The sequence below is a fragment of the Puma concolor genome, chromosome C1 (assembly GCF_028749965.1).
Source record: "Puma concolor isolate L17-30 chromosome C1, mPumCon1.1.hap2, whole genome shotgun sequence".
NCBI classification, from domain to species: domain Eukaryota; kingdom Metazoa; phylum Chordata; class Mammalia; order Carnivora; family Felidae; genus Puma; species Puma concolor.
In genome coordinates this window covers 220601391-220614039 of record NC_141674.1, presented here as the reverse complement: position 1 = coordinate 220614039, position 12649 = coordinate 220601391, and the positions used below count along the sequence as shown (strand labels likewise).

The 12649-nt window shown below is 47.1% G+C and overlaps 1 protein-coding gene across 7 annotated transcripts in view; it reads right to left on the bottom strand.

Annotated features, from left to right (window-relative positions):
- Window positions 1–12649, bottom strand: part of IFT54 (intraflagellar transport 54) — a 61070-nt gene that overhangs the window by 24158 nt on the left and 24263 nt on the right. For all 7 annotated transcript variants that reach the window (XM_086720096.1, XM_086720097.1, XM_086720098.1 and 4 more), the window contains one exon: window positions 10014–10090. In XM_086720096.1, the coding sequence (XP_086576222.1) occupies window positions 10014–10090 (77 nt within the window). The remainder of the gene's footprint in view (window positions 1–10013; window positions 10091–12649) is intronic.

Genomic DNA, 12649 nt, shown 5'->3' with positions numbered 1-12649 from the left:
TGAGCCACGGCACACCCAAGCGAAGCTGGCCGAGCGTTAGGACATTATGGTGGCCGCTACCACGCACGGGGACGCGCAGTGGAAGGAGCCCTTCCTTCCCAGACCGGGGGCTGCTCCACCTGCTGGAGGCTGAGCGCAACCCACAAGGCCCCAAATGGGCCCAGCAGGGCAGACCCCGCGAGGACAACGCGACATGCTCTGCCAGGACCTTCAACACCGTGATCAATCAGATCTCGGGAGGATCTGAAAGTTCCCAAAAGTGCCCCTCACAACTTAAAATGTTTGACCTGCTTCTAAATCTGCTTTTCTTCAAAAGTTGCTTTTAACGCTGTGTAAAATGATTAAGTCCATTTGGTTTATTTGTTACAATTACAACATAATTTTCTATCATCTTTCAATGCAAATGAACTCTATTTGTAGTACAATAAAGCTTTCACAAGCTACCTGGAAACCTAGTGAGTACCAAAAATACGTGTATTTGGAAATTACTCCTGAGTTTCAAAATCTAATGAAGAAAACATTTAGAATGCATCGTGTTTGTAACAGGAAGCACACCTTATAAGAGTGAACTTCAGACCATGCGTTAACATGAGGTGTATTTTATTCATAATTTACAGAAAACCAAATGTCTGAAATAAACACATTTCTGTTTTATCTTAATTTTTTTTCTTGTAAGGGATTTAAGAATATTCTGTGAAATCAGAAATTTTTAATGTTCATTCTTATTTTTGACAGAGAGAGAGAGCGTGAGAGCATGAATGGGGGAGGGACAGAGAGGGAGACACAGGATCAGAAGCAGGCTCCAGGCTCTGAGCTGTCAGCGCAGAGCCCGGATTCGTTAGCCCTGAGATCATGACCTGAGCCGAAGTCAGACACTTAACCGACTGAGCCCCCCAGGCGCCCCAAGAATTTTCTGTGAAGTTTAAGGCTTATGTAGAGCAAAACCCTGACATAATGCAAGCTCTTCACTAAGTGGCTGTCAGTCCTGGCCTCGGTGAGAAGGCTTTCCAAGAGGCTCTGTTGTTATTTAAGGGGTCCCGGCTGGTGGGGAGGGGTCTTTGGCCAGAAAGAAAGGTTTGGAGAATTCAATCAGAAAACCTTGATAATGCTCCAATATGAAAAATTATACGTGCATCACTGCTACAAGTAGGAAATCAAAGTATGTATTGTAATGTCAAGCATTTCAGTTTTTTACCCTGAAAATTGCCTTGAAACCCATCTCCCAGAGAAAAGGGAGAAAGCCATGTCACTGGTTGGCCATGTCGGCCCCTTCTGAGCCCAGGTCGCCCGGGTTAACGGGTCATTTATCCGCCAAGCCTGTCCCTCGGGCAGCAGAGTGCTTCACGGGAAGCTGCTTCTCAAGTCAGAAGCAAACAGGCAGGAACAACACAGATGGGAACTCGGAAAATAAAACAAATGCATTTCTCACTTAAAACAATGAGCACAAATGTGTACATTTTAGAAAGGACAAAAATAAGAATAAGGAAAAAAGTCACCAAGAAATAAATTTGTCTAAAGTGAAGCCAAGAAACATGGAATTTCGGGATGAAAATAACTCTGGAAACAACTGCTCCTCCTACAGCCGAGAGCTCCACGCACGACAGGGCCTGTGTCCCAACACGTGCGGGGCTTCCTGGAAATCTGAGACCCGCCTGCTGTGGCCGAGGAGCCCGTGTGCCTTCCTGAGTTAAGACCCTGTGTCCAGGAGCCAGATGACAGATGGGACATAGGCCTGGAGCACAAGGTCTGGGGCCGGGTGCTGGGGCGCCCTGACCCTCTGGGTGCCGGGCGCCAGGGTGACACTGGAGGTGGTCACGTGTGGGGACGAGACCCAAGAGGGGAGAGCTGCCGTGGCTCTCCTCACTGCTGTCACTTGAGCGGGCAAGCAGAGACCCCAGGGCCCCCGCCCAGCAACATGGCTCCCAGCCAAGAATGAAGCCAGACCACACCAACGGCTCCCCCAGGCTCAGCCCGATCGCGGGTAAGCCTCTCCTCTCCAAGGGTCTTTTTCCCTTTAACACCTTCATGAGGTCTCAATGGGTACTTCTGAAAGTGTTCACGGCTCTGCAAACCGGAGAGAACTCTCCAGCAGGGCCGGGGCCTCACCAGTCTCCCCCGCGGCAGGCCCACACTCGCTGGGCGGCCGTAGCTTCTAGAACTGCTCCCCGCACAAGCGCACTGGGGTCCGCTGAGCTTCGCCCACCTTTTACGGTCACTGTGACTGACCTCGATCTGCATTCTAATCCTTACCAACTGATTTTCTTCCCGAGGCTAGAACTCGATCCCTCGTTAACGTGCTGCAGGGACCATGTGTCAACACCGGCACCTGCACTGAGCCCCCAACTCCACAGACTCAGGCTGTGAAAGTCAAACTCAAGACTTGTTTACACAAAGCAAATAGGATATTGATGGACACGAGGCCACAATGACTGGTCAGGCCAAAACTGACTAAATCTAGAAAAGTGACAAATATAATGATACGATTTCAAGTTGACGTTTTGAGTAAAAATAAAACCTTTATTTGTGGCACCATTCCCTGAGTGAACGTACGAAACAGAAGACGATGGGTATTTGAGTTGGAAATGTTTTTAAGGCTACAGCTAGTCACAGTTTTGCAATCCAATTTTAAGTCACACATATGTATTTTCGGGAAAAGGACTCTGACACTTTATCCACATTATGACCTTTGTTTATACAAAGAAGGCCTACTTACTCGTAATGATCTTCACAAAGTTCACATACATGTGACATTTTGATGGTTTCCAAACCATTTTCACAGTCTAGGATATATCCATGGCATGCGTCTGTAAAAATTTTTAAGTGATATCGTTGATAATTTGCTGGTGACAATCTAGTTTTACATCCAAAATCTAAAATCCGCAGCCTGCATACTGGAAGAAACTGCACTCCTTGGGAACATGAAGCGATGGCCTTATTTCCTGAAATGAACAAAAACTCACCCTTTCTGACTAAAGACAGGGTCAGTGGTTCCCCGTTTGGCCACCGAAGTCTCATCAGTGAAGAATATCGTAGTATGTGTCCCTTGTTTCCTTCATAGCAATTTAAATGGAAACAGTATTTCTATTTTCCCAATAATACTGGGACCACAAAACGTCCAAACTAAACATACTTTTTATCAGGTGCAGAATTTCAGTTAAGGGGGGATTCTGAAGAGCATTTTTCAGACAGGGTTCAAGTATTTGTGATGAAACTGCACCACCTAGTGACCAAAATGAGACATAACTTAAAGATGTATTCAGATCGCCAAGCTAAGGGAATAAAATAGAAATCCCTGATGTTCATGTAAGAATTTAGCTAACAATTGTTCACTATATACGACTTACTGTAACTAAAATACAACATGTGCGTGGTAAGGTCATTTCATCCGTCAAGAGTCATTTCAAGGGGCGCCTGGGTGGCTCAGTAGGTTGAGCATCCAACTTTGGCTCGGGTCATGATCTCACGATTCCCCACCCAGTTCATGGGTTCCAGCCCCACATCGGGCTCTGCGCGGTCGGTGTGGAGCCTGCTTGGGATTCTTGGTCTCCCTCTCTCTCTGTCCCTCCCCCGCTTTCTCTCTCTCTCTCTCAAAAATAAACATTAAAAAAAGGTCATGTCAAGAGTCAAGATACACATTCCCAAGGAAATGCTTCTTTCAGATGACTGTCCATGATCTCTATAGACAGCTGATAGCTACATTAGTCCCTCATTACAACTTTCACCGAGAAGGGCAGTAAAATACATACATTCACATCAAATTAAACACACACACCAACTTCACATGTGAAAAGATGTACAACCTCCAGAAGACGCAGTTTATGTGACCAAGAAAGAAGGCGAAGAGAGTAGGGGAGGGTGGCTCAGTCAGTTAAGTGTCCAACTTTGGCTCAGGTCATGATTTCACGGGTCGTGAGTTTGAGCCCCACATCGGGCTCTCTGCTGACAGCTCGGAGCCTGCAGCCTGCTTTGGATTCTGTGTCTCCCTCTCTCTCTCTGCCCCTCCCCCACTCACTCTTGGTCTCTCTCTCTCTCAAAAATAAACATCAAAAAAAATTTTTTTTAAAAGGTGAAGAGAGTAAAATCACGAAAACTTTAAATAAACTAAAAAAGAAATCCACTAAGAGAAATGCTCTATTTCAAAATAAAGAATTTGAAGGAGGGGCGCCTGGGTGGCTCAGTCAGTTAAGTGTCTGACTCTTGATTTCAGCTCAGGTCATGATCTCATGGATCATGAGTTCAAGCACCACACTGGGCTCTGGGCTGGTGGCAGGGAGCCTGCTTGGGATTCTCTCTCTCTCTCTCTCTCTCTCTCTCTCTCCCCACCCCAACTCACACCATCACTCTCAAAATAAATAAATTAAAAAAAATAATTTGAATGAAAAGAAAAAGGATCTAAAATTTACATTCGATTAGAACGGACACGATGTGGAGAAACCCGAAAGAGAATGTAGGAGACAGAAGCAGGCCCGAGAAACCCCGAGCAGCACTTCCCGGTGAGGGAACCATCTCTGAATTGCCCCCTATCACTCTCAAGCATCTTATTTATGACGTTCAAAAAGCAAGTATTTTTAAAGCACAAGAAACACTAATAAAACTGCTCTTCTGGCTGTTTTTCAAAAACCCCTTCATAAATGTGAAGGAAAAAAAATGCTGGCCTGGGCTTAGTATCTTACTATTAGCAGAGTTTATATTTCCTCTTGAAAAGAGAGCAAGTTGGTCAGGACAATGAAGAAAATGCCCAAAGCGGCCTGATTCACATATTTATTCTATAACGTGTTATTCAAGTCCATTAGTGCAATAAGAAATAGCTTTTCTTCCAACACAACTTCAAAGACCGGCTGGAGAGACAGCTGGGCTACAGGCATGCTGAAAACACACGCTGTCTCCAAAGAAAATACAAAGTACTGAGACTAAAGGCAACTACAATTTATGTGAAAAGCAGGGGAAACATCTACCGTTTGATTTTTAAGTGAGACAGAGAGAAGGCAAGCAATTACTATCACGACGGGTACATATGAACCAATAACGGCAACAGGCGGACGTGGCCGACGCAGCTCGAAGAGAGTCTTACAGCCGCCTCTCAGCAAACCAGGCGCGTTGGAGTCTGGATCCGAAGTACAGAAGGCACACACACCTTGCGAGCTTTCCGGAACACCTGTGAAAACTGCCCTCAGACTAGGCCTCAGAGAAAGCTCGACTCCAAATAATCGGTATCATATAGACCATATTCTTTGAACGTGAAATTGTATTAGAAATCGCCAGTAAAAAGACTTTTTAAAAACCCTTACGTTTCAAAGCTATGGAACAGACTCCTTAACAACCCACATGATAAAAAGAAATAAAGTATTTCATCTTAAAGTTCAAGGAACTTTTAATATTCATATTAAAAATTCAAAGATAAACCATGCTTAAAGAGAAATGTACGGCCTTAAATGTATTTGTTTAAAATGACAAGAACTCAGGGGTGCCGGGGTGGCTCAGTTGGTTAAGTGCCCGACTTTGGCTCAGGTTATGATCTCGCGATTCACGAGCTCAAGCCCTACACTGGGCTACACAGTGACAGAATGAAGCCTGCTTGGGATTCTCTCTCCCTCTCTCTCTGCCCCAACCCTGCTCTTGCACTCTTGTTCTCTCTCTCTCTCTCTCTCTCTCTCAAAATAAATAAATAAACTTAAAATAGATAGATTTATTAATTAATTAATTTTTAAAAATGGCAAGGACTCAGGCACCTGGGTGGCTCAGTCGGTTGAGCGTCCGACTCTCGATTTCAGCTCAGGTCATGATCCCAGGGTCGTGGGGTTGAGCCCCGAGGCAGGTTCTGCACTGAGCGTGGAGCCTGCTTACAATTCGGTCTCCCTCTCCCTCTGTCCCTCTCCCCGACTCATGCTCTCTCTCTCAAAAAAAAAAAATAAACAAAATAAAATAAAATAAAATAAAATATAAAGGCTAAAAATAAAAGAGCTAAGTATTTTACACAAGGACTAAAAACATAAATAACCAAGGAAATTAAAAGGAAAAATAAAGAATAGAAATCAATAAAATGAAAACAAAAGTGTCTATCTACAAAACCAAAAGTTGATCCTTTGCTAGAGGGTGTCTATTTCAACTGTTTCTTTAAAGTCTCAAGGTAAAAAGACACAAAATTTTGGGAAGAAAAGGAAAACTGTAACCATAGGCGTGTTTTTAAAATCACAGAGGCACAGCTGAAACGTGTTTATGTCACGACTCTGGAAAACGTGGACGCAACAGTTGCCTGGAGAAAGGCTGGAGAAGGCACAGCCAGGGGACGCCGATTTCCGCTCTCGCCTCTGCAGCAAAGCTTCTTTGCCCCGTGTGCAGCCCGCATGGGGGAGGTGCTGGTTCCAGAAACCCTCGGGCCCTAGCCAGGCAGCCAGCCTCCTCCGCTCACCCATGTGCCTTGCAAATATCATCTTCTGAGCACTCCAGGCAGTGAGGAATTTTGGCAAATTCTCGTCTGTGTGAAAACCTTGATCTTTAACTGAGCATGCTGACTTCTGGAATGAAGATCTCACTTCACGGCCCCTTAGTGACAAAGATCCGGCCACTATCGCGGAAGTGGACGCGGCAGGCACAGCTTCCAAGGAAGAGTCTGGAAGGAAAGGGGCATGCTTTTCTCCTTCTCCCCTTCCTGCTGGCTGGCAGGCAGTCCTGGATGGACCTGGGACAGCTACCTTGGCCCATGAGGTGCCCTGAGGCACGGGGGGTCACACAGGTGCCACCTCCAGACTCTGACTCAGGAGCTACAGCACTTTCCACGTCATTTAAGCCACTAATGTTTTCGATGTCTCCTTCACTCATAGGTGAACCTAATCCTAACTGATTCAAACATGAATTACCCAAAGAGACTCAAAAAGGAAATAGGAAAACGGAATACACTCACTCCAGAAATTGACTTGGCAAAACAAAAAGAAAGGATTCGTTCGAGAGAACAGAAAAGCTAGCAACGTTAAGACTTCGATACGAAGAAAAGAGCAAGAGGGGGAACCAGCAGTGAAGAGAGAATAATCATCAGCCATTAAGGAAATGCAAATTAAAACACAAAAAATTAGAAAGACCGGCCGTTCCGAGTGCTGACGACGACGTGGGGAAGCTGGAATTCTCCTCTGCTGTGGTGGAAATGTAAATGGTACAACCACTTTGGAAAACAGCCCGGCGGTTTCCCGAAAAGATAAATATACGTTTACCACGTGAGCCAGCAATCTTACTCTTAGGTGTTCACCCGAAGGAACGAAAGTGTTTGTCCCCACAAGGGCTCCTAAGGGAGTGTAACTGGCCGAAACTGGAAACAACCCGACGGCTCATCAACTGACAAATGGATACACCCACTACCGAGGATGATAAATCCATACAACTGCAGCGGGTGTATCTTACGACGACGCGCTCACGACTCGCAAGCAAAAGGACACGTGCTGCAAAATGGACACGTCTCAAAGTAACACGATGACTGAAAGAAGCCAGACCGAAAAGGAGCACACGCCATGTGACTCCACCATCTGCGATTCTGGTCAACAAACAAGAGTGGCCAGGAGCAGAGGAGCAGCTGGCGGGTCCTGGCGGGAGCGGGGCGTGGGGAGAGGTGGCCGGAAGGGATTCCGAAGGGCACAGGCCACTGTGGAGGGCGACGCACACGTTCACCGTCCTGACTGTGGATGGCACAGACGTGTGGAAACAGTCTCACTCCACTGGGAGAGTAAATCAGTGCAGCCACTCGGGGAATGATTTGGCGGTATGGGGTGAAATCAGAGCTCTGTGCACCCTCAGGAGCTCTGGGTCTGGGCACAGACGCTAAAGCAAGGTCGCAAACCCCAGCGCCAGGCTGGGTCCCGCTGCTGTGAATAAAGTTTTATTGGAACACGGCCACACATACCGTTTCCTGTTGTCCTCCCTAGGGCTGCTTTCAGGCTATCAGCAGAGCTGAGAAGTTGCAACAGATTGTATGGCCCGTAAGCCTAAAATATTTACCGCATGGCCCTTTGCAGAAAATGTTTGCTGACTACTGTTCCGGAGACACTGGCTCCCATCTGCCTGGACACGTGGAGGTGCGTTCACAACAGTGGAAGGTGGAGTCAACACGACATCCGTCAATAAAGGAATTAATAAACCACGGAATACTAGTTACCAGTTAAGAGGAACAAGCTAGATCCACAGGTATCCAAACAGGGAAGGTCTCAGAAGCACACTGCGGCCTGAAGAAAGCGACCAGCAAACGTACCAGCACCGGGGGGAAGCACCGAAAACCCCCCGAAACAGTAGGAACTGCTTATAAAGTAAGGCTCACACCAGCTCTTCCCCGTGACTGCCCTGGGGACAATGGGCCTGGGGCGAAGGCAGAAAAGACATCAACTTTTCCGGTGTGTTTTACTTTCTTTTATTTAAAAAACTCTAAGAGGTTTTTAGAAGACCAGTCAGTGAAATGTAAACCTGATATTTACCAACACACTAAAGAAAACACAGCGGCATGTGTTTCCCCTGCCTGTAATATACAGACCTTGAAACACTTACTAAACCGTACTTTTCTGGGGTGCCTGGGTGGCTCAGTGGGTTGAGCGACCGACCTCAGCTCAGGTCATGATCTTGCAGTTCTTCAGTTCAAGCCCCGCGTCAGATTCTGTGCTGACAGCTCGGAGCCTGGAGCCTGGAGCCTGCTTCCGATCTTGTGTCTCCCTCTCTCTGCCCTTCCCCCACTTGCGCTCTTTCAAAAATAAATGTTAAAAATGATGAGAAAATAAATAAACTGTACTTTTTTATTTTTCTGAGAGAGAGAGCGCGCGAGCGAGCGCTCCTGTGCACACAGGAGCAGGGGCAGGGAGAAAGAATCCCAAGCAGGCTTCACGCCCAGCGCGGAGCCCAACAGGGGATCGATCCCACAACCATGAGCCGAAATCAAGAGTTGTATACTCTACCGCCTGAGTCACCCAGGCACCCCCATACTAACTGTACTTTTTTTAAAACAGCAAATTGTTCACCAAACAAGGACGTTTTTTTCCTTGTATCTTCTAAAGTCAAAATACCTACTCTGAAATGGACTCTTCCGAGGAAGTCTGAAGCACAGACCTAGCATGCTTTGCATAAAAAGCAAGGCTATAAAATTTAAACCAAGCGAAGCCTCAAAGGTTACCTCCAGGAACAGCCTGGAGGGACACACTCAAGTGCCAGGAACACGGCCAGGGACACCAGGCCAGCTCCGCAGGCCTGAACCGGAGCAGGACACATTAAAATTCCACAGCAACAGACAACAGGCCGCAGAGGAGCCAGCACGGCGGGGGCTGTCCAGCGAGCCCTCAGCAGCATTACCCCCCGCCCCTCCCCCTCCCCGTGACACTACAGGGGCCCTTCGAATGTCACTCTCACCAGTCTTCTCACTGGTGGCTTCGGGCCACATCTTCATGACAAACTAGGACGTTTTAGGCAGAATTATCCACGTGTGCATGTGTGTGTGTAAAACTTATTGGAATTATTGGCTGCCAGCAAAACTATCCAAAAAACATCTTTCTGTTAAAAAACCAGTAAGTGAAGATACACTCTTATTTTTTAAAGTGGCTGTAACAGAAACCTAGCCGTGACGTTGGAGGCACCTGGCCTGCAAGCAGGAACCCCAGGGTCACACGCCCAGGGGTGGCGGCTGGCGGGAAGCCCAGTCCCGACAAAAGTACTCCCACACCAGTAAGCAAGACCGCTGGAGGGCACATACTAACAGCAGGTAGACTGAAAAGCCAGACCGGAAGCTGCCCAGGCTCTTCTCCTGCCATCGGCCAGGGCCAGGCGGCCAGCCTCCTGACCCTGCAAGAAGGGAGACGGTATGCACCAGGCAGGAAGGGGACGGCCACGGGGTCAGAGCAGAACAGGCCTCTGGCCTTGACTCCCGAGCTGCCAGGCGAGGCCACGGCCCCACCCAGGACACACTGGAGGAGCCCTGAGTTTTCTATCCTCCCGGCCGAGGAGGTGGGGGGACCTTCCAAGTGTGTGCAGCCTTTGCAGAAAGCCCTCCTTACCTTCTCTCCAGGTCTGGGTGGCTGCTGAAGCTTCTCATAGTCTTTCTTGGTCTCCAGAATCTTTTTCACAAGCCCTCCTGTTGAGAATCAGTGGTTTTATGTTATTGTCCGCCCTGAGGAGCCCTTCCATTCTAAATGGGGAGGGGGTGGGGAGGACACTAATTTCTTGTTCTTCCTCTTTCTATACTGAAAACGGCTTCAAATAATCTTTATTTGGTGCAAGAGAGCCTGTAATCCACTGATAAGTAGCTGGTGGTGGAAATTAAGGATAAAATTTCAGTGTTTCACTACTAGGTATCCAAAGGATACAAAAATGCAGATTCGCAGGGGAACATGCACCCAATGTTTACAGCAGCAGTATCAACAGTAGCCAAAGTATGGAAAGAGCCCAAACGTCCATCGATGGATGAATGGATAAAGAAGATGTGGTTTATATATATAATGGAGTATTACTTGGCAATCAAAAAGAATGAAATCTTGCTACTTGCAACGACGTGGATGGAACTGGAGGGTATTATGCTAAGTGAAATTAGTCAGAGAAAGACAAACATCATATGACTCCACTCACATGAGGACTTTAAGACACAGAACAGATGAACATAAGGGAAGGGAAGCAAAAACAAGATAAAAACAGGGAGGGGGACAAAACCTAAGAGACTCTTAAATATGGAGAACAAACAGAGGGTTACTGGAGGGGTTGTGGGAGGGGGGATGGGTAAAGGGGTGAGGGGCACCGAGGAGGGCACTTGTTGGGATGAGCACTGGGTGTTGTATGTAAGGGATGAGTCACTAAATTCTATTCCTGAAATCATTATTACACGGTATGTTAAATAACTTGGATTTAAATTTTTAAAAATTTCAGCATTTCAAAGAAATGAGCTCCTCAAAGGTGAAAAAAACAAAACTTTGTAAATGGAAAACGATGAAGAGGAAGAGGAAACAGGTAAGTGTTGCAAACACGTGTGACAATTCTGAGCTGGTTCTAAGCACAAGATACTCCTTTCATATTAAGTCAAGAGTCTTCAGCTTCCTTAGAAAAAAGGAATTACCCATGGGGTAAATACCATAAAAAAAAACACCATTTTCTTTAAAACACCATCTCACCCAAATGTACATCAACATGAAATTGGCTGAGTAAACCCCAAGCACCTGGTCGGTGAGGGAGGCCGGGGCTGGGAGCAGGGGTGAAGCCACTTCCCCGCACCGCTGCAGAGCAAATGCCAGCACACGCTGCCCAGTGACAAAAGCCAGATGGAGAAGCATAGATCCCGGTGAACAGACACACACAGACAGAGACACACACACACGCGCGCGCGCACGCACACACACACGCGCGCGCGCGCACACACACACACACACACACACACACACACACAGACACGTATTCATGTATACTTTTTAAAGGAAAGTATAAGCCGTATTTCTCACTGTTTCCTACAGGGGGAGGGAGAGGACAGGGCAGAAGCCCCGAATCTCTGAATCTATCTTGCTTGGTACATTTGACCTTGGAAACAAGTGACTACTTTACATACATAAAACAAAATTAAATCCAATTTTTCAATGCCTAAAAACTGAAACCAAAATGAAACTAAGAAACTTAACATCAAAGTGGCAAGCGTAGCCTAACAAAGAACTGTTCTGTTAACTGGTTGTCCGTCCCCAGTGGGACGCACCCTGAGAACAGACAGACCTACCAAGAAAACTCCTAGTGTTTTCAGTCGTCTGCTGCGGCTCATTACCGGTGGTGGCGTTCTCCAAGTGCTGTGCGTGCCGTAGGGGACAGCAAACGGACGGCTGACGGCGCTAGGAGCCAGGATGCGGGGCATGAGACAGATATGCATGTATAAAATCAAAGATTTAGGAAAAACTCTACAGAGTAAAGCTGCGTTAGAAATGCCAATGTGAACTTGGATACATTTTTCTCGTCTTAAAAAAGGTAAGAAAACCCCTAGACACAATGACCAATCCAGAGGCAACATGCAGCCAGGCTCCGTGGAGAGATGGAAGGTTCCAGATATGGGGCGGGAAACACGCAGAGCGAGCCTGAAACATCTTCCCCATATCAGAAGACGAGGAAGCTGCAAAGTCTCCCGGGATGTGTCAAAAGGTCCCAGACAGCCACTCGAACAGGCTCCACTGAGTCAACACTGGACAGTCAGAACACTGATGAGAAAGACTGACTTGGCTTGAAATGAAACACATTAGGTGCATTAAAAGGAAACCCGTGATTTCATACAGGTATCAACACCAACCCTCAACAGTCAGATTGGATGGCGACAGGAAACAAACTCAGGAAAACCCATCAACAAAGGGAGAGCATGAATCATGCCGCCCACCTCTCCCATAGAGACTGAGCCCTGGGGCCACGGCTGGGGAGGCAAAGCTGTGCACGATGGCATCCTCCGGCTAACCTTGAGGAAGGGAAGGTCCGTCCTGCCACCAGGCTAACATCACAAGCAGAGAGAGACGCAGAAGTCAGGAAGAAGCACCACCACCTACTAAGTATTCTGGCACCTGACTGGGTCTCTGGAACCAAGTTACAAGCACAGAAGGGCATGTGAAAAACCACAGGCATATCGCAGGCAACACCCAACTGTGGGAAACTCTTACAGACAACCAACCAGCTTCTTCAACAA